Source organism: Salmo trutta, chromosome 3 (assembly GCF_901001165.1).
Source record: "Salmo trutta chromosome 3, fSalTru1.1, whole genome shotgun sequence".
Lineage (NCBI taxonomy): Eukaryota > Metazoa > Chordata > Actinopteri > Salmoniformes > Salmonidae > Salmo > Salmo trutta.
Genome location: NC_042959.1, coordinates 19,088,266 through 19,112,439, shown reverse-complemented (window position 1 = coordinate 19,112,439; position 24,174 = coordinate 19,088,266). Strand labels below are relative to the sequence as shown.

The 24,174-nt window shown below is 43.6% G+C and overlaps 1 protein-coding gene across 3 annotated transcripts in view; it reads left to right on the top strand.

The window, feature by feature from the left end:
- The window catches only part of glra4a (glycine receptor, alpha 4a), a 79,067-nt gene extending 60,495 nt beyond the window's left edge, over nucleotides 1–18,572 (top strand). Inside the window, exons 2-10 of one of the 3 annotated variants that reach the window (XM_029725905.1) lie at nucleotides 672–805; nucleotides 2,707–2,774; nucleotides 4,326–4,549; nucleotides 5,413–5,495; nucleotides 10,778–10,915; nucleotides 11,222–11,436; nucleotides 13,742–13,891; nucleotides 15,470–15,598; nucleotides 17,545–18,572. In XM_029725905.1, the coding sequence (XP_029581765.1) occupies nucleotides 672–805; nucleotides 2,707–2,774; nucleotides 4,326–4,549; nucleotides 5,413–5,495; nucleotides 10,778–10,915; nucleotides 11,222–11,436; nucleotides 13,742–13,891; nucleotides 15,470–15,598; nucleotides 17,545–17,838 (1,435 nt within the window). In that variant the 3' untranslated portion in view covers nucleotides 17,839–18,572. Of the gene's footprint in view, nucleotides 1–671; nucleotides 815–2,706; nucleotides 2,775–4,325; nucleotides 4,550–5,412; nucleotides 5,496–10,777; nucleotides 10,916–11,221; nucleotides 11,437–13,741; nucleotides 13,892–15,469; nucleotides 15,599–17,544 lie in introns of all 3 variants that reach the window. The other 2 variants (XM_029725912.1, XM_029725922.1) reach the window with 2 other exon arrangements.
- The last annotated feature ends 5,602 nt before the right edge of the window (nucleotides 18,573–24,174 follow it).

Below are 24,174 nucleotides of genomic sequence, written 5' to 3'. Positions count from 1 at the left end.
GGCACCAGGTTACACAGGGCAGACGGCACAGGGAGCCTCTTCACAGCCCAGGTTACACAGGGCAGACAGCACACAGGGAGCCTGGGGGAGGGGCCTGGGGTGGGATAGCCGTCCATAGTTCACAGGAGGGAGCCAGGATCGTGATTGATCCGCTAACAATTGCATCAAAAGCATCGTGCAGAATCAGTGGCATGCCAGCCAGGAGAGATCCATCACACAAGCCAGGGCCCGTGGGCTCCGGAACTGCTCTCTCCTCCTCTCTCTCAATCGCTCTCTTTCTCTCCTTGGCCTGTTGGGCCTGTCAGTGGCAGACTGAGCCATGCTGGAGCTGGAATCAAAGCCTTCCTCCCCTGGTGTGACATTCACAGCATTTCAATTGAGCCATCAATCTGTCAAGCCCCACTGCTGCTAAGCCAGGCTGGAGTACACACTGAAAGAGGGAGTGCTGGGGTTGGATGTGGATGTACCTTTCCCCTTTCGCCGCCTCACTGTAGTTAGGGTCTATTGAACACTATGTACTGAACATCACGTGACAAAAGATGGGTTTTCGGAGGCGGCCGTGTAAAAGTTGTTTTTCTCTCATTATGTATTCCACTGATGCCAATTTGAAGTTTCTCTAACTCTTGCTTCTCTCTCCCCCTCTTTATGTGTTTGTTTTTGTTCTTCTTCAGACCGGGCTCCTGTAAGGAGGAGATAAAGTCCTCTAGTAGGACAGTCCCCTCCTCGCAGTCCCCGTCTGACTTCCTGGACAAGCTCATGGGGAAAAGGTCTGGCTATGACGCCCGCATCAGACCCAACTTCAAAGGTACCTTAAGTATGTTCAGAAGTGGGCCACAGCTCCCATAAAAAAAACATTGAAACTTCACGGAATGAATGCAAGCAGACAGCCACTGTTTTTAATAAAAAGCTAGATAGGACTTGCCTGTAGAAGTGTATAGGAAGCATAGAACTGCTTACTTAGTTTGAATGAATAAGTTAGAATTTTGTCCATGAATGTACCCAGATTTCTATTATATGAAATATTTTGATTACTGAATGCCATAATGTCATTATTTTGTTAGATACTTCTCCCTAATAGCTGTAATCATATTTTTTCGAAGCCATTTTAGCTGTCACGCTAGCTGTTCAGTCTGAACATATTCACAAATCATGGGAATCCGTTGTGCTGTACAGGCAGACACGGTCTCCCTCCGAGGCACGTGTTGCTAGGCAACCCCCTGCACTTGCCTGGGCAGGCCTGCTCCCTCCGTGGCTAAAGCTAGTGTAAGAAACATTGTAACAAACGTTTGTGCTATGAAACTAAATACAACTTCTTTGCTAGATTCAGATTCATAGTGTTAGACAAAGCAAGGAAAGTGAACTCATTTGCCCATGCTAACGTTCAATCAAACTGTAACTGAATGCCTCAATTCAGGTCTGCCTACTTTCTATAGCAAACCATTTCATGAATGGGGTGGGGTAAATCAAAAAAGATTTGTCACATGCAGATGTTAATGCGAGTGTAGCGAAATGCTTGTGCTTCTAGTTCCGACAGTGCAGTAATATCTAACAAGTAATCTAACAATTCCCCAACAGCTACCTAATACACACAAATCTAAAGGGGTGAATGAGAATATGTACATATAAGTATATGGATGAGTGATGGCCGAGCGGCATAGGCAAGATGCAATAGATGGTATAAAATACAGTATATACATATGATATGAGTAATGTAAGATATGTAAACATTATTCAAGTGGAATTATTTAAAGTGGCATTATATAAAGTGACTAGTGATCCGTTTATTAAAGTGGCCAGTGATTGGGTCTCCATGTAGGCAGCAGCCTCTCTGAGTTAGTGATTGCTGTTTAGCAGTCTGATGGCCTTGAGATAGAAGCTGTTTTCAGTCTCTTGGTCTCAGCTTTGATGCACCTGTACTGACCTTGTCTTCTGGATGGTAGCAGTGTGAACAGGCAGTGGCTCGGGTGGTTATTGTCCTTGATGATCTTTTTGGCCTTCCTGTGACATCGGGTGCTGCAGGTGTCCTTGAGGGCAGGTAGTTTGCCCCCCCCCCCCCGGTGATGCGTTGTGCAGAACGCACCAAGGCTCTTGAGAGCCTTGCTGTTCAGGGCAGTGCAGTTGCCGTACCAGGCTGTGACAGGCCCGACAGGATGCTCTCGATTGTGCATCTGTAAAAGTTTGTCAGGGTTTTGGGTGACAAGCCAAATTTCTTCAGCCTCCTGAGGTTGAAGAGGCGCTATTGCGCCTTCACCACACTGTCTGTGTGGGTGGACCATTTCAGTTTGTCTGTGACGTGTACGCCTAGGAACTTAAAACTTTCCACCTTCTCCACTGCTGTCCCTTCGATGTGGATAGAGGGGTGCTCCCTCTGCTGTTTCCTGAAGTCCTCAGGATGTGGGGACAACAGACTGGGATAGGGAGCGATTGAATTGTCCATAAACACACCAGCCAGCTGGTCTGCGCATGCTCAGAGGATGCGGCTAGGGACAGTGTACCTAATAAACTGGCCAATGAGTGGCTATTTCATACTTGCTCCACATCAGAGTTGACAGCAAGACACCCACCACTTCCTGTACATACAATAACCATCAGTGTCATTCAAAGATTTCAAAATGATCTTTAACAAACTTTTACCCAGCAGGTCAAACAGTTGAAAGGATTCTTCCATATAAGGAGTGATGGATTGTCTATTTATAATTTCTTCAGGTCCGCCTGTGAATGTCACCTGCAATATTTTCATCAACAGCTTTGGGTCCATCACGGAAACTACTATGGTGAGTCAACTGACCAACTTGAATTTCCACAGTAAATTAACATCCTGGAATTAGAAACGGTTTTAAGCTAATAATTTAATGTGTTGCTGACTGCTGCCATCTTGAACGGGTCTCAGAGAGACAAACCTCTATAAAGGTGAAATAAAAAATGTAAATGAATATGCGCTTTATACAAAATACCATAATTATCCAGGTAGCATGATAAACCTAAGGCAGTCTCATTGCTTTGTAATCATGAATGACCGTGATAAGGAGCATATTTGAGCAGGTATACTCTAGCTAAATCCCTGAATTGAAGAAAGAGAAATCTAAATGATCTCCTCCAGCTAATACAATACCCTGTTAATTCCTACCCTTTGGCCTGCTCAGTATTGGACCAATTCCCTCACCTCTCTCCCTTTATTTCCTGGAGTCTATCAGAGCAACCTTCAGAGACCAGTGGGTCAGTGATGTTCTGATAATGAACTGTCCGCTCTGCAATTAAAATGAAAAATTGGAGGGAAAAAAGAGTGAAATGGGAGAAGTGCGAAAGAATCTCTCCCTGTAAGCCTGTCCAATACAAGAGGGAAAGTGCTTGGTCAGTAGATTGTAGTTGTTAAAGGTTCTTTTGGCACAGAGGGCTGGACCCCAGGTTAGGTCAGTGTGGACAGAGGACACTAGTGATGTCACTGGACGATGTGGTAAAGGCCTAGTGTTTATTGTGATTAATGTGTTGTGCTGCCCTTAGTTTATTTGTGGTGCCTCATGGGAACAGAGACAGACCGTTATGAACTGCCGAAGAAGACCGACACAGTTGAGTTTCTCAATACCATGAGCATTTACTTAAAGATTCACTTGAATAACTCCTGTGACTAAATGAGGATGTGAACTTTTTGTGGAATTAACCAAATTTCAAAGTAGTCATTCATTGATTTTGCTTCCCACAAAGCATATTTTTGTCATTTCAACAGGCACTGAACAGAATTTAGATTAACCCAGAATCTGGTAGTATTCTAGGTTATTGTCTGTGATTTCCCCCTTTACAAATGGACAACATGTAAATTACTCCTGCATGACTCCTAATTCCTTTAGCGTAACCCTAAACTACATAGATTCACACTACTTTCCAAAGTATAAATACACCCTACTTTTGAAAGAACTAATTAAAATGTCGCATTGTCTTGGCTATAATTAACAACAGTAAAGGTTATTAATTTAATCAGACTTCCTACTTTACATCAGAGACAGACGATCATGAACCGAACAACCTAATTGAAGATTTGAAACCTGGCAATGGTATCACTTCATTAATTGCCTCCTATTGTGTGTGACAAGGTATGACGCACTGTCTCGAACTACTATGTCTCAATCTCGATTCATCTTCCACAATTCCTGACGTCCTACCTCCACGCCTCCTTCTCAACCGCATTCCAGGAGAAGTTCCAAATCCAGCCCCTGACCTTTTTTCCAGTGTGTTTTTGAGGAGGAGGCGGCGAAGAAAGGGAATGCGAGGAATCGAGGAAAGATTCATTGAGAAAGAGACGATTACTAAATTTATTGGTCAATCCACAGGACTACAGGCTCAATGTGTTCCTACGGCAAAAGTGGAACGATCCCCGTTTGGCTTACCAGGAGTACCCAGACGACTCCTTGGACCTGGATCCTTCCATGTTGGACTCCATCTGGAAGCCTGACCTTTTCTTCGCTAACGAGAAGGGGGCTAACTTTCACGAGGTCACCACCGACAACAAACTGCTGCGGATCTTCCAAGATGGGAGTGTACTATATAGCATCAGGTGAGCAGAAACAGTTCAGTCTGTGGCCACAGGGGGAGCAAGTGAGTTATTCATCACATTAACTTTGATACCAATATATTAGCCACACAATCAAAACCAAACACTGCTGTGAGTTGATCGATCTCTCCTTCATCAACATTCATGACCCCATGAAAGGAATTCAAAAACATGCAGTTAGGCATACCATATTGGTTACAACAGCAGATTTATTCGCTAACAATTACACAGTAGTCCAAAAGGCATTTTAGTAGCTACCTCTGAAACCGAGGACACAAAGAAACTTCAAAGGCTCATTTGTGGGGGATATTTTTGAGCCTGGAATTTCACGTCATCGCAGCACAATAGCGATGGGGCTCCTGCTGCGAGCAGCGTAGCGCTGGTGCCTCTCGTCTGTCCTCTGGGCAATGCATTACAGCAGGTAATTACACTGCTTCTCTTAACTCAAACTCCTTAATAGTTACTTCTCTTCCCCGCGGCTCCTTGAAGGCTCAATGCATCAGCGCCTCAATAAATAAAGGGAAGGATGTGTCTACCAATTAGTTTGCTATTGTAACCAAATGGCATTGTAACTCACGGCATCCTTTGCAATTTGCCTTTTTTGATAATGCAGAAAAACGCTCACAATTCATGCCGTAATGTATAGTACAGAGTTAATCTTGGGATAGGTCGTAAAACTGTCCACCGTCAAAGCATTAGGTGAGTTTTAATCAAATGTCTGCCCTGTGAAGCACCTTTAGTGACCTTTGCAGCTGTCCTCCTGGCCTCTGTCTTCATTTCTCTCTGTATGTTATAATTCTCTTCTTTCACGCTCTCCTTTGCCCTTTACCTTAACCTAAAGCTGCCCTTCTCTCTTTCTATCTCAGGCTGACTCTCATCCTGTCCTGCCCTATGGACTTGAAGAATTTCCCCATGGATATTCAGACCTGTACCATGCAGCTTGAAAGCTGTGAGTCTCCCTCTATCTCCTTCCTCTTCTTCGTTTTCCTTTTCAACTCCTCCTCCCCTTTTCACACTGGCTATTAGCTTATAGATGGAGCAATTTAAGTTGTGAAAATCTTAAGTGATATTATCATCACAAAGGGGTGACATTGATTGAGGTTATGTTCAATGCCTGAATGTGACCGGCTAGGTTTTGAGTTGCTGCTTTTATCAAACATCCTCTGATGACGGTTACGCGTGCATAAAATAAAAGATGGACTTTCTGACACCGACTTGTGTAGTCACTGACAAATTACACGCTTTTTATTTTACCTTTATTTAACTAGGCAAGTCAGTTAAGAACAAAATATTATTTTCAATGACGGCCTAGGAACAGTGGGTTAACTGCCTTGTTCAGGAGCAGAACAACAGATTTTTACCTTGTCAGCTTGAGGATTCGATCTTGCAACCTTTTGGTTACAAGTCCAACGCTCTAACCACTAGGCTACCTGCCGCCCCTTTGACAGTGATATCCCTTAAGGGTAATGAAATTAATGTGTGGTGTATCAAACATGTAGGAATCTCTTCATAAAAAATATAAATAGAACAAAGTCAGTGGATAAATCCTGGATATAGCATGTCCTTCCTTATTACCTAGATAAAAGGTCAAGAAAAAAAGAAGTCAATTTGCTACCCCCTTGCCCCCAGCACTGATGGCATCTGCCCCCCCACAAATCCAATTTCCAGGATATCAATAATGAAACCTTCATTTTATGTTCCCTTTTATTATATGACCCACCCCTGGTGCCCTCCACAAGGCCAGACAAAATAACTTAAGTCTAGTTAATATTCCTATTGCTTTGCCCCTCTGTTTCAATTGGAAGATCTTTACTAGTGTAGGAACTTGCTTGGAGCATATACACAGAGTATACCAAACATTAGGAACACCTTCCTAATATTGAGTTGCACCACCCCCCTTTTTGCCCTCAGAACAGCCTCTAGAGTGTCCCACATTATGAGTCATAATACCCATAAAACCTAGTGGTCAAACAGGGAAATGGTTCCAATCGTTTTTCAATTGGAACCATTTTCCTGTTTGACCACTAGGTTTTATGGGTATTATGAAACCTCCACTGTGGGGTTCTATATGTCGAGGAATGGACACTGCTAGGTGTCCATGCCGGATGCTGGCCCGTGTTGACTCCAATGCTTCCCACGGTTGTATCAAGTTGGCTGGATGTCCTTTGGGTGGTGGACCATTCTTGATACACATGGGAAACTGTTGAGCATGGAAAAACCCAGTAGCGTCGCAGTTCTTGACACAAACCGGTGTGCCTGGCACCTACTACCGTACCCTGTTCAAAGCCACTTAAATCTTTTGTCTTGCCCTTTCACCTTCTGAATGGCACACATACACAGTCCGTGTCTCAATTGTCTCAAGGCTTACAAATCCTTCTTTAACCTGTCTCTTTCCCTTCATCTATACTGATTTGAAGTGGATTTAACAAGTGACAACAATAAGGGATCATAGCTTTCATCTGGATTCGCTTGGCCAGTCTTTTGTATACTCAGTGTATTTCAATGCCAAATATGATAAAGATTAATAAATATATTTGTGGGAATCAATGCATGTACAGATGTAGGATCTTAATTTGACCTATATTGTCACAGCAAAATAATCCTGCAGCAATAGGATTTGAAAGTTTAGTTCATAACGTTGCTTGATTGTGGATAGGCTATAAGTTGGCCACAATTAGGCTACATGAAAAGTGCTAAACTGTTAATGTAACCATGTTGGTTTTCTGTGAATTTATGCAAATTTGGAAGCGTGGTTCAGGAAAATTCTCAGCAACAAAAGAATGATCAAATTAAAATCCTACATCTGTGAGGTTCACTATTCTCAGCATTGCCCTACAGAGTAACCCGATACCACTGTCGTCGTCATCATCCCCCCCTCCGTTGTCTGCAGTTAAACCCTCCTAAAGTGTGGAGAGCAAGTGAGGAGAGATCTTGTCCAACAGCGGAGAACGTGCCAGCCAGCAGGTTTACTACCTGACAGGGCCATTACAGGAGTCCTAATCATTTCTGATTAAAGGAAGCCCTCCTCTCCGTGGCTCTAAAGGGGCCGGCCAGCTCTGTTTTGACAAGTGTTACTACACCGCCCAAGGGTGTGATCACCTTGTCTGCCCGGGAGGACAGGGCGAGGACACAGTTGCAGGTTTAACTGCCACGCGATGTGCCAACTGCCAACGCTGCCACATTGAGAGGGAGGGAGGGGGGAGGGAAAGAGGGAGTGGTCTGAGGATTCCAGTGCTGTTTGTTAGCTGTAATCTTGATGCCTTGAACTCTAGTAAACATTTACATTTTTAATGTTTGCCTTATTCTGACAGATCATGTAGCTATTTCATAATTCAAACAATCTTTTTAATCATAATGTGTTCTTGTGACCCAATTTGGTATCATTAAGCTAGTAAGTAAATGGATAAAGTGTAAATCCACAGGACAGAGTTAGACTGGACTAATTCAGAGCACCATCTAAATGTGTTTTTTACAGGGACAAGGCCCATAAACATCAGAAATACACCAGACCACATCAATACAAAACCATATTCTCTACTAGGTAACCTTGTCAAACACATCCAGACAGTCCAGAGAACATTTCATCACCATTATGAAAACCTTGATATTCTCCTTGCTCGTTAATGAAGGTTGTGAGAATGACTCAGAAGTCAACAGGGGAGAAATACGTGTGTTTTAGTGGTGCCGTTGTTTTCAGTCTGCTGGTAAGGATCGGGGGATAATATCTTGAATAATTGATGTCTTTGTTACTCAGATGGACATCCCAGATGGACATCAGTAGTATTATTCAGACGTGTCAAGTATTCCACGGCAGCCTCAGCTTACTGTCCTTTGTCTGAGGCGAGGCACTTCTAATCAAGTCCTGTATGCTGTGCTCTAATGGGGGGTGCAAAGCAATTACAGTCTCGTCTTGAGTGGTTACGTATGGGTGCTTGGTCGAGTGTGATGTATGTTTGCTTACACTGTAACCTCGCCAAACTGACAGGCTTTGTGGGTCTTCAGCGGCGCAAACACGTGTAAGCGAATGCAAGGGCAATCCTGCATCCATTAAGCCATTAGCTCCCGCTGTCGGGGAGGCATGCATCTCACGTTCACCCTTCGCATACAACCTTCAAGCAAACGGTCTGCCACTATGGTGTATGACCTTTATCATGACAAACAGGCGGAGAGGGAGATGTGAACAGAATGGCAGCTGGACTGAGGGACATCACCCTGTATACCCCACACCTCTCTCTCTTTCCACCCCAGTCTATCTCTGTCCATCCCTCCATCTCTCCCATTCTCAACTCTCTCCCTCTCTCCGTATGTCTATCATTTAAGCTTGGGCGGTAACCGTATACCAGGTTATTTGGAAATGACCACGGGATGGTTTTTCAATACCATCAATACCATTTGAAACTTTCTTTGAAGTTTTTCAATACATTGTAGCTACTTTTTAAGTAAATACCTGCAGTCAACTTGTGCAATGCGTTAGGAGATAAAGCAGGTTATTACATATTATTTTTACATTATGAAGCTTATAGTTCACCAGAACAGTTGAGCCAGTCATGTGTAAATAGCACAAAGGGAGAAAGCCGGAGCAGGTGAGTCCAGCTGTGTATTGACGGGTCGCATTTCATATTGAATGTTTTTGGTTTCAATCGAGTGATCAGGGACGTGCAACTATAGATTTCCGTCAGAAATACGTTAGTACAACACATTCGGCAGAAAATGGGTTAATTTTCATGAACAGAAGTGCAACGCTATTCGGCTGGCAGCCACACAAGGTTTTTGCAAAAACGATGCATGGCCATCATATTTCTAACGTTTATCATGTTTTTCTTGAAGTTCATCTTGAATTTTACCAGAGAAAAGTAGGTTGGCTATACCAAGAAAAGTAGCTACACATCAGTCAAAGCGCTGTCTGCTGATAGAATGCCCGTTCTTGAATTCTCATGAGTGGAGAGGTGCAACTGAAGCACAAAATGTGTGTGCAGAAATTACAAAAATAAAATAAATAAGCTTCTTTACAAAACGCAGAATAAGATTTCTTACGCATATTATCTTTTTTTTCCTGCATGAAAAATTCAGTCAGAGTGCAGTTTAACCGAGGTACAATACAGTATAACTGCAGTTAAAGTGCACTATGCTGCAAATACTTTTTTTTACTACAGTAATTTTGCAGTATAACTGCAGTTATAAACTGGGTGGTTCGAGCCCTGAATGCTGATTTGGCTGACAGCCATGGTATATCAGACCGTATACCACAGGTATGAGAGAACATTTATTTTTACTCCTCTAATTATGTTGGTAACCAGTTTATAATAGCAATAAGGCACCTCGGGGGTTTGTGGTATATGACCAATATACCACGGCTAAGGGCTGTATCAAGGCACTCCGCGTTGCGCATAAGAACATCCCTTAGCCGTGGTATATTGGCCATATACCACACCCCCTCGTGCCTTATTGCTTAATTATATTGCAGTACACTGCAGTTATTCTGCAATTACTGTGTCCAAAATACCAGTCGACTGCAGTTACTGCACTTTTTTTGTAAGGGTGGCTAGTTATCTAAGTAAGATACTGAATTAATAAGGTGACGGGGCATCATAATGTCTTTAGCTTTCTGCCGTGTCAAAGAAGTCAAAGCCCTTTGGAGGAGTTATCTGTACAGCTGCCAATGCTATCTTTTTGATTTCCTTGCATTTTTCTACTCTGCCTGTCTGCTCCTCTCCATCTGCACTTTCCACATCTTCTCAGAGCAGAGCAGGCAGGCCCCTTGCCCTAGCGACTCCGGACAGACATTGTGTACACATGCTGCTTCAGAGCAGACAAGCATGGATCAAAACAGTGTTCATTTGCACAATGTCTCATTCACATTCGCTTGTAAATGTCCAAACTCACCAAAAGTGGCATTCGATAGCTCCTACATATATTTATAACTTTATGAGCTGGATTGCCTGTCTTTGCAATTTGTTATTTTCGTGTGTGTTTGTTAGCATATTTAGCTAGCAGACTCCATGGAAATTCGCTATTACTTGCGCTACTTTTGTTAGCATTCTGGAAACAGATTCCCAATGGTCGTTTTTTTTGCGTTTGTTTGGCACCCCCTTGTGTATTAAGCATGTAATATTGTAAATCCCAGAATGACGATACAAAAATCTGGAAACCGCCCAACCCTTATATCTTTCCCTTTGCACCTCTGTTTCTCAATCTCTCCCACCCCTCCCCCCACTGTCTCGTTCTCTGTAGTTGGGTATACCATGAATGATCTGATCTTCGAGTGGTTGGCCAAGAACCCGGTGCAGGTGGCTGATGATCTGACGCTCCCACAGTTTGTGCTGAAAGATGAGCAGGATCTAGGCTACTGCACCAAGCACTACAACACAGGTGGGACCTTGGTGTTACTTCACTTCCATTGTTCTTCTGGTAGAAACATAAATGACATTATAGAGGTTTGTGGATTGAATCCAAGTTTAAGAAAAGTTCAGAGCATAAAGACAGTGCCTTCTGCTCACTTAGTTTAACTGAGAAAAATATATATAATTAATTGCTCAATGGAGTAGCAACAACTTCCTTCTCAACATGGACCAGTGGCAACTTTTCCCACCTACACATTTAAACTACATAAATTATTCTGAATATGCCAGAAAGACTGACACACATACTTGCCATTTCTATTGTTTCCGGTGGCAGGTAAATTCACCTGCATCGAGGTTAAGTTCCACCTGGAGAGACAGATGGGCTATTACCTGATCCAGATGTACATCCCCAGCCTGCTGATTGTCATCCTGTCCTGGGTCTCCTTCTGGATCAACATGGATGCTGCCCCGGCTAGAGTGGGCCTAGGCATCACCACCGTGCTCACTATGACCACCCAGAGCTCCGGGTCCCGTGCCTCTCTACCCAAGGTCAGCAGAGATAACGGTCTACCAACATCAGGGATGTAGTGTGTTGAGGACAGACGTTCCGCTAGCGGAACGCCTCGCCAATATCCAATGGTAGAGCGTGGCGCGAAATACAAAATCCTCAGAAATGCAATAATTTCAATTTTTCAAACATACGACTATTTTAAAGACAAGACTCTCGTTAATCTAACCACATTGTCCGATTTCAAAAAGGCTTTACAGCGAAAGCAAAACATTAGATTATACATAGCCAGAAATAATCACACAGCCATTTTCCAAGCAAGCATATATGTCACATAAACCCAAAACACAGCTAAATGAAGAACTAACCTTTGATGATCTTCATCAGATGACACTCCTAGGACATTGTTATTCAATACATGCATGTTTTGTTCAATCAAGTTCATATTTATATAAAAAAACACAGCTTTTTACATTAGCATGTGATGTTCAGAACATGCATTCCCACCCAAAACTTCCGGTTAATTTACTAAATTACTCATCATAAACGTTGACAAAATACATAACAATTATTTAAAGAATTATAGATACAGAACTCCTTTATGCAATCGCTATGTCAGATTTTAAAATAGCTTTTCGGCGAAAGCACATTTTGCAATATTCTGAGTACATAGCTCAGCCATCACGGCTAGCTATTTTGACACCTGCCAAGTTCGGGGCTCACTTAACTCAGAATTACTATTAGAAAATTTGATTACCTCTGCTGATCTTCGTCAGAATGCACTCCCAGGACTGCTTCTTCCACAAGAAATGTTGTTTTTGTTCCAAATAATCCATAGTTATGTCCAAATACCTCCGTTTTGTTCGTGCGTTCAGGTCACTATCCAAAGGGTAACGCACGAGCGCATTTCGAGACAAAAAATTCAAAATGTTCCTTTACCGTACTTGGAAGCATGTCAAACGCTGTTTAAAATCCATTTTTATGGTATTTTTCTCGTAAAAAAAACGAATATTCCAACCGGACAATAGTGTATTCATTCAAAGAGGAAAAGAAAAAACAGCATGGTCGCGGGACCGCGCATATCCAATCTCTGTCACCAGGCAGACCACTGACAAACTGAGCTACCTTACTCTGCCCAGAGACAGGAGACGCCTCAATCCGCTTTCTGAAGGCTTTAGAGAGCCAATGGAAGCCTTAGAAAGTGCTACGTAACATCTCAGATACTGTAGTTTCGATAGAGAACCAAAAGAAGAACTACAAATTCTCACAGGCCACTTCCTGCTTGGAATCTTCTCAGGTTTTTGCCTGCCATATGAGTTCTGTTATACTCAGACACCATTCAAACAGTTTTAGAAACTTCAGAGTGTTTTCTATCCAAATCTACTAATTATATGCATATTCTCATTTCTGGGCAAGAGTAGTAACCAGTTTAAATCGGGTACGTTTTTTTCATCCGACCGTGAAAATACTGCCCCCTATCCCAAACAGGTTAAAAAGTAAGGCAAGTAAGTGGGATGATGGACGGCGAGTATAGTAAGTGCTAGCAGTGCTAAGGCGCGTAAACGCTATACACCAGATGCGTCGCTGTCAATGCAGAGCTTGTAGGAACCGCTAGATTTGGTGGCTATGTATCAGAATCTTTCAAATTGTTTCAGTCCAATCAAATGACTCCTCTCCCAATGCTGATTGGCTATTTCAGATGTCACTTTAGCAGGCTGGTTCAAAGTAGACCATGCCAATTTTCGAAGTATGAAGCTAAGATCAATCTGATGTTACACCTGGTTATCATCACCTGACAGATCAACAGAACGCAATGTAACGGTCCAGTTCATAACCAATACTCCCAGCATCTGCAATGCTTGCCATGACGCACATGTGGAAGTACCTGGATAAGTAACTGCTGCCTCACGCTAGGCCTCTAGGTTCGACGGGTTAAGAAAATATCACAATAGCTAGGTTAGACTGGATAATGAAATATCACAATAGCTAGGTTAGACTGGATAAGCACATATCACAATAACTAGGCCATGTCTAGACAGGTAGCTGGCAGACTATTGAATTTCCAATTTGAGTTTGACCTGTTTTGACCTTGGCGTGTTCATGAATAGAGCGGAGTTGACTTTACCTGGGTCTTACTGTGACCTCTCAAGGATGATGTCTGCCTGTATCTTATTGACTCCCATTGGAATTCTGAGCCATTCTGAGGACATGGCTCCTTAGTCTGCCTGGTTGAGGGATGGGTTGAAAGTCCTTGCACCACACCGCCGTCATTATGCACACCAACACCTCAATTGATTGGCTATTGATGACCCGGCGACCTTGTGTGTTCCTTCCCTGCGTCTCCAGGTGTCCTACGTGAAGGCCATTGACATCTGGATGGCCGTGTGCTTGCTGTTCGTGTTCGCCGCACTGCTCGAGTACGCAGCAGTCAACTTTGTCTCACGGCAACACAAGGAGTTCATCAGACTGAGGAAGAAGCAGCGGCGGCAGAGAATAGTGAGTGTAAACTACCACACACACACACCTACCTGTCATCTCCTATCACACTGACTTTTGCCCCATGTTATGGTGCGCCTATGTTTATTCAGAAACTGACAACGGCAACACACTACAGCTGGCCGTCACATTACATGAGAAAGATCAGCTCGTTTCAGGCTCAGCTCATTTCCATGGTGAGCACTAACTTGCATAGAGGTTTGTGTGCTCCCTGCTACCCCCGGCACACCATTCCCCTGCTGGGTTAACAGGCTGTTTTCCAGCCTCACATCACTGGAACTCTGGGAAAGTAATACAGGGGGTTTTAAAGGATGAACAAGAGCTTACGACTTTAAATTGCTGATCTGAAGTATTACTTTCCAGGCAAACAACCTATCCACCATGTACCCACTTGTAGAGAGTGTAGAGCAGTAGTGCTACTGAGAGCATATGATCAAATGGAAGACCCTTTAGCGAAACAGAATTAAATCTCAAGAGCAGAGACAAGAGTCCGAAAGAATCACATTAAGCTGTGCTCCAAAATGTCTGGGCTGCTTTCCCAGACTTGTAGTAAAGCTTCCACTGTCCAGGGCAGACAAATCCCACAGATTTAATGAACCGTCTACTGGACCCAAATCAATAACAGGGGAGAAAATGATTGTCCATGAGAGCAAGAAGTAACTCCTCCCATAGCGGCTATATCGGTCTGCTAACACAGGACTAGTAAAGGGCCAGTACATTACTTTTGTGAGGAAATATTAATATTGTTTTTTAATTCCTATTTTTCAGGGGGTCCTTCAGCACCCCTACTTCCCTATGATTCCTCCTCTCCACATCAGTTGGGCAATTACTCCTGTTGAGAAATTTGGCTTCTGAATTATCCATCTAGGGTGGTATTGAAGCAAAGCCTTGGTCTGATGGAGCACACCTAGCTACTGCCACCGACTGACCAGGGTTCATCAATACCTATTGTACCTCCATGGTCTTCAGCTTTGAAAAACCAGAGAGAGCAGTTAGTCCCTGAGTCCCAAGCACCCATGTACCTATACTGTATACACTACAGCTTACATCATACAGGAATTAAAATGTGTTATATTGTAGGGTGTTTGCCGAGCCTACTCTAGTTCCTTAAGGATATTTTCCTCAGCCTCCTGAGCCACAGTAATTCCTTTGGTAACAGCTATGGATGATGAATTGTACTTTCAACGTTTTCCTTGAGCACTTCTGACTTAAAGACTAAATAGCATAGCTTGTTTTCTGTTTATTTCCACATTTTATGTCCACTTCTTTTATCACATGTTTTGTCTCAAAGCTAGTGCTTTAGCTGAATTTGGAATGAAGCAGAGAACATTTCCTGCACTCAGCAAAAAGCAGATTAGCATTTCTGTGGAATTAAGTTTGAGGAACTAAGCGAATCTTTCTCTCGGGACCCTTGTAATATAATAAAAGCTGAGCAAATAAGTACACAGTCCAATGTGCAACTGGTTTCTAACTGGTTTTAAAAGAGAGAAAAGCATGGTTTCTGACTGGTATTAAGAGAATAGCATGGTTTCAAATGGCATTATTCCAATCTGTGTACTTGCTCCTTTCCCTACGGAGGCCATGGCCTTGGCCAATCAACCGGGGAGTGTCGAGTCACTGAGGAAAGTGAACGACCTGCCTAGCAACAGCACTACCAGCACCAGCTACCACGGGAACCTGAATCAGCACTGCAGCGCCTGTGCCAGGGTAAAACCAACCCGTGTCACGTCTGACCCCAAACCGAATGTCTTCCGCCACTTCTGATCCCCAAACTGAATGTGTTCTGCTCCACCATGTGTCGCCCTAAAACAAGCCCCTCCTCACTCTCCTTCCCCTGGTTTGGCTCCTGACCTTCACTCCGTCCTAATTATAAACATTGATTTGAAGTCCGATGTCTTTCTATGTCTGCGGCTCCAGGTGTGTTCTCTCCCTCATCTGTCATCACTTTGTGGGGGTGGGGGGGGTTGGGTTTCACAGTGCCTTCAGAAAGTATACATACCCCTTGAAATATACTTACCTGTTTGATTTCAAAGTGGCGACAACTACTTGCTGCTCTGACCCCCAAGCCAAAGTCGATAATGTAAAACGTTGGTGTGAATTTCTAGCAGTCGGGTAAAAGGAAAGTCACCAGAAGTGCAACTCCATTTTTAACACAAACTTTTCCACATACACTCAGTTTACACTCTGTAGCAGAAACGGACTGGCAATAGGGCAGTTCGGGCAAATGCTCGGTGGGCTGGTCTATCTTTAGGACGCAATGCGGGCGCAGCCCATGCATGGGCATGCAAATGTTATGATTTTTGCTCAGAATGATCACCATTTGGCTAATTGACTGCTGTCCAATTAACCAGACGCTGGCCCAAAATGGACCAACCCAGGGCCGGTGTGTCAGAAATGCCCTGGCCAATTTCTGGTCCTTGTCCGCCCCTGCTTTGCAGAGTCAGGACACTGCATGCTGTTGATCCCAGTGGTGAGAACGCCACTCCTCTTCAACAAATCACAAAATGTGTACCGAAGCTACCTGACTGGGGCCATGAGCACGGGCCAACGACGATGAGTACCTATTATCTTTAGTGAAACGCATCATTAGACCTCAGCACATGATCTACTGTAGTTTAGGTGGAAGTAGAAGAGATAATTAAGTGCAAGAAGATCTCCTCATCCTTCTGTTGTAAGGTGTAATTTGTCATTGTGCAACAGATAAATGGTTAGTTTCTACCAAGTTCACTTACAGCCAAGGAACAAGGCAGGCAAGTCGGAGAGGGAAGCCAATGCTCATTATTGAAGAAAGGAACATGGCGGAGCTGAAATTGGGCTATAAATGGGGACATATTGGTAACTGCCCTTCACTAAGGGCATCAAGGGTCAGGGAGAGAGACACTTGAGGGGGGGGGGTCAATTGACTCACTGCTTTCACACTGACTATTAATCACCCAATTTAGATCCTACATCTCCACTTTCCCCCTGCCAAATGGCATCTTTCAAGGTGTCAAAGGACTGTCAGCGTTAAGCTACATGTCTATTAATATTCTCCACAAAGAAAGGGAACAGGGCGTCTCACTCTGCGTGGAAAGGGTGCCATCCATCACATGGTAATGCCCATTGTGAGTTTTTTGTCGGACCATGACTTTTCATTCAGGCACCTTGAGAGATCCATTATTTCAGAAATTTAGGGGAAAAAGTGTCCTTAGCCTACAAAGAGAAATGGAGGTAATTTTTGTTATACTGATAATTAAAATTTCCCCATCGCTTTAATGATGCTGTTCCTCTCCTTCTACCCTCCCTCTGTGTAGAGACACTCCGGAAAGGCAGATGATTGAACAAAAGTGATCTTAGGTCGCTGGCTTGATTAATTAATCAATCAATCAATCAATCAAACAAATGTATTTATAAAGCCCTTTATAAACATCATCTCTCATAAAGAATCCATCACACGAGGCAAAAGTACAACACTTTAGGCTGGAAATACAGCTCCCTTTAAGTTATATTTTCAGGCATGCTTGATCTTTTTTTGTTTTTAGGTCGTGCCCTCACCCTGTAGACCTTTTGCTACGATACATCCCAAATGCCTGCGTCTGAAAATTATCCACTGGGATGAAATATGAGCTGTTGACAGTGTGAAGCCAATCTGTGTTTTCCTTTTGATTCCCCAGGAAGAGGAACTGGCGAGAGACAGCCGTGGGTTTTACTTCCGCGGCTACGGACTGGGTCACTGCCTACAGACCAAGGATGGAACAACTGTGGAGGGGGCAACGGTCTTCACCCCGCCACCCCCAGCGGTGTCTGTTTATGATGGCGAAGCAGTCCGCAAGCGCTTCGTGGACCGGGCCAAGCGCATCGACACCATATCCAGGGCCGTCTTCCCTCTGAGCTTCCTCTTCTTCAACATTTTCTACTGGATCACCTACAAAGTGCTGCGACACGAAGACATCCATGCAAACTTGTAATACGCTCTCTGCTCTAATCCCTACAACTTCCTCATTGTCTCATGCTACAGTTTTTCTTCTTTCAACCAAAACTGCCTGCAAGATATACATTAAAAAAGGAGGATGAAGTGTTTGAGGCATATGCTTCATAACCATTGATCCTAAAACTCTGCTCAGGTAGGCCTTCAGGATCTCAGAGCGAGAGCATGTGAGCAGAGAACGAAGTGAAGATATGGATTCAAACTGGTGTTAGATTGCAGTTTGTTTTTTGTGTTCTCTTTTATCTTACTCCTCTTGTTTTGACTGGATTACAACAGATGCTACAGACGCTAGACTAGAGACATAACAATGCTAGTCTTTGAACTTCTGCCTGAACTCTGAAGTCGTGGTCTTTGCCTTTAGCCATATTCCAAAGTGAATATTGATTGTAGCTGGATGGATAATGCTGACTTGAATTTTAACACTCAATGCATCTTTGAATGAATGTTTTTAAAAAAAATAACAATAAAAAGGCTTTTTTTACAACTTTAGATTGCCAAACAAATGAGGGAGGGATTGGGGTCTTTGATATTCTGGATATTTAATGGGGTGGGGATATGTTGTTTTAACTACATATGACGAGATTATATATGTATCACACACAAATGTATAAACTGTATATAAACAGAGTTGTTCATCGATTGCACACCTCACAAATGTGTATTTCCTTTTGTCTAACATTTGAATAAATGGGATATTCTGCCAGGAAATTGCAATTGCTTTTGCTCCTCTGTCGCTAAATGTATTGTTGGCAGAAGATTGAAATTGCTCGCATCACAGAAGTGCAGAGCTGTAATACACAGAAGATTCAAGACTGACTTTTAAAACAGTCAGGAAATTCCCCAACAGATTTACAGCATCATAGACAATTGGTTTCTGTTATAGTCTTCCATTAGTTTCCATTATAAACTGGGTGGTTGGAGTCCTGAATGCTGATTTTGCTGAAAGCCATGGTACAGTATATCAGACAATACCACAGGTATGACAAAAAATACATTTTTACTGTTCTAATTGCATTGGTAAGCAGTTTATAATAGCAATAAGGCACCTCGGGGGTTTGTGGTATATGGGCAATATACCATGGCTAAGGGCTGTAATCCTAAAACCAGCCCCTTAGCCGTGGTCAATTCGTCATATACTACACCCCCTCAGGCAGTATTACTTAGAGTACAGCAACTGTGGGCCAAATTCCATTAGGCAAGTGCAAGAAGTGTTGCCACTATTTCATAAAATGTTACAACTTTGCCTCCCAGCAAATAGAACATCAGTGAGCATCAACAGTTTGAGAAGGGCATTAATTGTCACTAGCAGAAACATGCATCACCCCTATACTTTTCTCTATTAGAAGCGTCACTGCCAGAATCCTTGAGTGAAACGTATGAAAGCACCCGTTCATTTTCCTGTCCCCAGTGTGGCTATGGATGTGTGGAGACGTGGAAAGAAAGAGGGCATTGCCAGCAAGGGAGGATTAACGTTTTTTTAATGGGAAATCAGAGGGTGTTTTATCAACTAATGAGTTTAAAAAGGACTTGCTGTTCACTGCTAATGACAATGAATTCAGACCAGCAACTTCAGCTTACTGTCCCTTGTCTGAGGCGAGGCATTCCTAATCAACTCTTGTTTGCTGTGCTCCCATGTGCGGGTGGATGTGGGGGTGTGATCTGTGCCTTTTAGATGTCTATGTTCATGGAAGGTTAAAGGTAGGAGGTTGTGGACACTTGATGAATCAATGCATACGGACAGACCTATTGTCAAAAACCAGCACGTAAACCAATCAGACTGAAAGGGAGTGGGATCTCATTACTTGGGGGATAGTTGCATACAATCTCCATACAATCAGATTTTGAAGGGGCTATTTTTCCCCTCTGATGGAGCTTGTCATTATGATTCTGAAATTACGTGTATACTCTTCCACATGCCCACTGCAGAGTTAAACCAAGGTGGCCTAGAAGGCCCATAATAAAACACTGTCCTCACTATGACAAGTTACAGAGAGCTCGATTCCTGTTGTCTCAAATCAAGTTTGATGATGACCCCCTTTTCCAGACATAAATACATGAAAAGAAACATCGGAAATGGGGGAAGGTGAGGCACATTGCCTCAGAGAGTTGAAGGGTTTCTGGACATGAGAACGAATATAGTGGGTTGACACATTCGCTTAAACCCTGCATACTCGCCTCTGACAGCTTAAGTAGATTTTTGAAAAGGAAATCTGAGGGCAATAGGCAAATGTCAAAAAGATTGGATTTTGTAGTCAACAGCGAGGGTCTGTCTCTCGGTTTCTTCACAGCGATCACAACCCAAGGGGGATAGACTACAACAGGAAAAGTTCCAGAAATGGAGACTGCTGTAATTTACTTTAACAACCATTGCAGCAATAATGTATCCATTTATTTGAATTATGGCTCTGTATAACATGAGAAGGCATTGTCTCATTTTGTGGAGAAAAATGGTGCTTTTGTGTCAGTTTAAGAGGCTTTTTAAAATCTGCAATCCATGACTAACAAACACAAAATAGGCCCTGTGCTTTCTGGCGCATCACTCCCACTGCGCTCCATCCTGCTCCCACCTGCTTCATCCCCACCTCCTGAAGGGAACATCTATCCTCAGGGTCTCTTCACTCAGGGAAATGGGGGAAGATTGAGGGGTGGTGGGGCTCTAATGGATTCCAATAAAGTGGAATCTCACGGATGCCCCTGTAAGATGACTCCGCGGACCTTCCTCTTGACAAGCAACCGGGTTTCATAAGCTAACTGTCATTACGCACTTACTCCCCAGGAACATGAGGACTTTTACAAACACCGCTCTCTTGCACTCTCTGTGAGAGTAGCATGATTGATCTTGGCGAGGTGGCCCCCAGGTTTTCTCCTGATGGGCATCATAGGTAAAGGCGGAACCACAGAGCCCTCTAACGGTCTAATCAATAAACACATTTTCCATCGGAATGATGGCTTCAAATGAGAATATTAAATATTTATTCACTCACTCGACCGTAAAAGCCACTTGACGATGCCGTTTCATTCCCAACAGGTGACATCAGTCGACTTCGATGACTTCTGTAGCGAGGCATGTTTTTGTGTCTAAGAAAGGGAATTTGGCCCAACCAGGCACTGGAGAAAAGGATATGGTCTGTGTGTTTGTTCCATTTCTTCATGGCAGGCTTTATCATTTTCTGGTTGTCCATGAGCATTCAACAACACAGGTGAACAGAGGACAGCCGTGTTGGTTTGATGGATGCGTTGGTCCGCTATGTCAAGGGCATGTCCTTGCCTCCCCCATGGGGGTAATCAACATGCTTTTGCCACTTCCTCGGAATAGCATGTCAATGGAAGCCACAGGTAAAAACTGATGTGTAAGCCACCACAGAGCATCCTAGGACTGTTGTAATCAATACTGTTGTCCTTTTGGATTAAAGCCTTTTCTGTTTTTCAGTACCATTTCTCACTCACAAGCACAGAAACACATGAATATAATAATAATTGATTACATTTGTAAAGCACTTTTCTCAAAGTGCATAAAATAACAAATAAAAACCAAATAGAATGATTGTTAGCACAACTAGACAGGGGAACTGACACCAAGGAACCCAGCTGACGCTACAAGGGACAAGGACACCAAGGAACCCAGCTGATGCTACAAGGGACAAGGACACCAAGGAACCCAGCTGATGCTATATGGGACAAGGACACCAAGGAACCCAGCTGATGCTACAAGGGACAAGGACACCAAGGAACCCAGCTGACGCTATATGGGACAAGGACACCAAGGAACCCAGCTGATGCTACAAGGGACAAGGACACCAAGGAACCCAGCTGACGCTATATGGGACAAGGACACCAAGGAACCCAGCTGATGCTACAAGGGACAAGGACACCAAGGAACCCAGCTGATGCTACAAGGGACAAGGACACCAAGGAACCCAGCTGATGCTACAAGGGACAAGGACACCAAGGAACCCAGCTGATGCTACAAGGGACAAGGACACCAAGGAACCCAGCTGATGCTACAAGGGACAAGGACACCAAGGAACCCAGCTGATGCTACAAGGGACAAGGACACCAAGGAACCCAGCTGATGCTACAAGGGACAAGGACACCAAGGAACCCAGCTGATGCTACAAGGGACAAGGACACCAAGGAACCCAGCTGATGCTACAAGGGACAAGGACACCAAGGAACCCAGCTGATGCTACAAGGGACAAGGACACCAAGGAACCCAGCTGATGCTACAAGGGACAAGGACACCAAGGAACCCAGCTGATACTACATTGGACAAGGACACCAAGGAACCCAGCTGATCCTACAAGGGACAAGGACACCAAGGAACCCAGCTGATGCTACAAGGGACAAGGACACCAAGGAACACAGCTATCAACAGCAAATATGCACTTATCGAACTACTACCTTCCTCGGACTCGCACACTATAAAATATGATAGAGTGTTTGTACAGAGGGAATTGCTCCAAGCAGGGTTTTTAATGCAGACCTTGAAAATGTCACCAGGCACTTCAAATATAGATATCCGTGCATGGTGAATATACCTTTCATATGTGGTCACTTCAATAGCTCCCTTTATGTAGGGGCCAGGAGAGAGGAGTGATCCTATTTAGCCGTTCCTCTCCCTTAGAATTCCCCTGACAACCTTATAAAGGCTCATGTCAATGTCTGTTTCCCCCACAACGTCACATCTACATTAAACAAAATACTTGGGACTCTCTTGCACGGTGCAGAGAAACACAGCGCAAACACACAATCCTCTGCACACCAACACAACTAAAAATGCACCATCAATACCACTGGCCCAGAAAAGCCAAGGTGCACCACAATTAACCAGCTAGAGATTCTACATCAGCTGTAATCACATAAAAGGAGACACGTCCATACACAAACATGATTCATTTTTTATTTTCTAATTTCTGTTGTCTGAGGTGCAAGTAAGCCTGTTAAGTCCACTGGGAGCAACAGCAGAGATGCCACAACACACAACCATTACAGAGACAGAAACTCAATTTCGAGACTCTGTTTACTGAAAATCTGGAGGAAACCTGCAGTATACAGAGGAAAACATTTCCCCGGTATCCTGCAGCTCATCTGTCAATCTCAACACCAAGGTTAAAAGCCCCCATAATTGATGGTGCCTTAAGGTCACAGAGAGATAATATTTGTAACCAGATAATATTTGTAACCAGGCTCCCTGTCTCTGTGGCAGAGGTTTCAAACCTTCCGCAAGATTTACGGCTGAAGCCCTTCTGAACACCCCCCTCCCCCACCTTTCCGAGTGAGAAGACAATGATACAGTCCAGTGTGTGATCAGTCCTCCGAGTGAGAAGACAAGGATACAGTCAGAGTGTGATCAGTCCTCCGAGTGAGAAGACAATGATACAGTCCAGTGTGTGATCAGTCCTCCGAGTGAGAAGACAAGGATACAGTCAGAGTGTGATCAGTCCTCCGAGTGACAAGACAAGGATACAGTCCAGAGTGTGACGAGTCCTCCGAGTGGGAAGAAAATCCATTTAAAAAAGCATTTAGGTGCTCACTGTTCTGCACACTTAGCTATAGCAGCCTACATAGAAAATCCATACGATTTCCTTTTCACTAATCCCCCTCACTGCTTCTTTAATTCAGTAATCTGAGAGAAATTCATTTTCAGCCTACAGTGGGGGAAAAAAGTATTTGATCCCCTGCTGATTTTGTATGTTTGCCCACTGATAAAGAAAGGATCAGTCTATAATTGTAATGGTAGGTTTATTTGAACAGTGAGAGACAGAATAACAACAAAAATATCCAGAAAAACACATGTCAAAAATGTTATAAATTGATTTGCATTTTAATGAGGGAAATAAGTATTTGACCCCCTCTCAATCAGAAAGATTTCTGGCTCCCAGGTGTCTTTTATACAGGTAACGAGCTGAGATTAGGAGCACACGCTTAAAGGGAGTGCTCCTAACCTCAGCTTGTTACCTGTAAAAAAGACATATGTCCAAAGAAGCAATCAATCAATCAGATTCCAAACTCTCCACCATGGCCGAGACCAAAGAGCTCTCCAAGGATGTCAGGGACAAGATTGTAGACCTACACAAGGCTGGAATGGGCTACAAGACCATCGGCAAGCAGCTTGGTGAGAAGGTGACAACATTTGGTGCGATTATTTGCAAATGGAAGAAACACAAAAGAACTGTCAATATCCCTCGGCCTGGGGCTCCATGCAAGATCTCACCTCGTGGGGTTGCAATGATCATGAGAATGGTGAGGAATCAGCCCAGAACTACACGGGAGGATCTTGTCAATGATCTCAAGGCAGCTGGGACCATTGTCACCA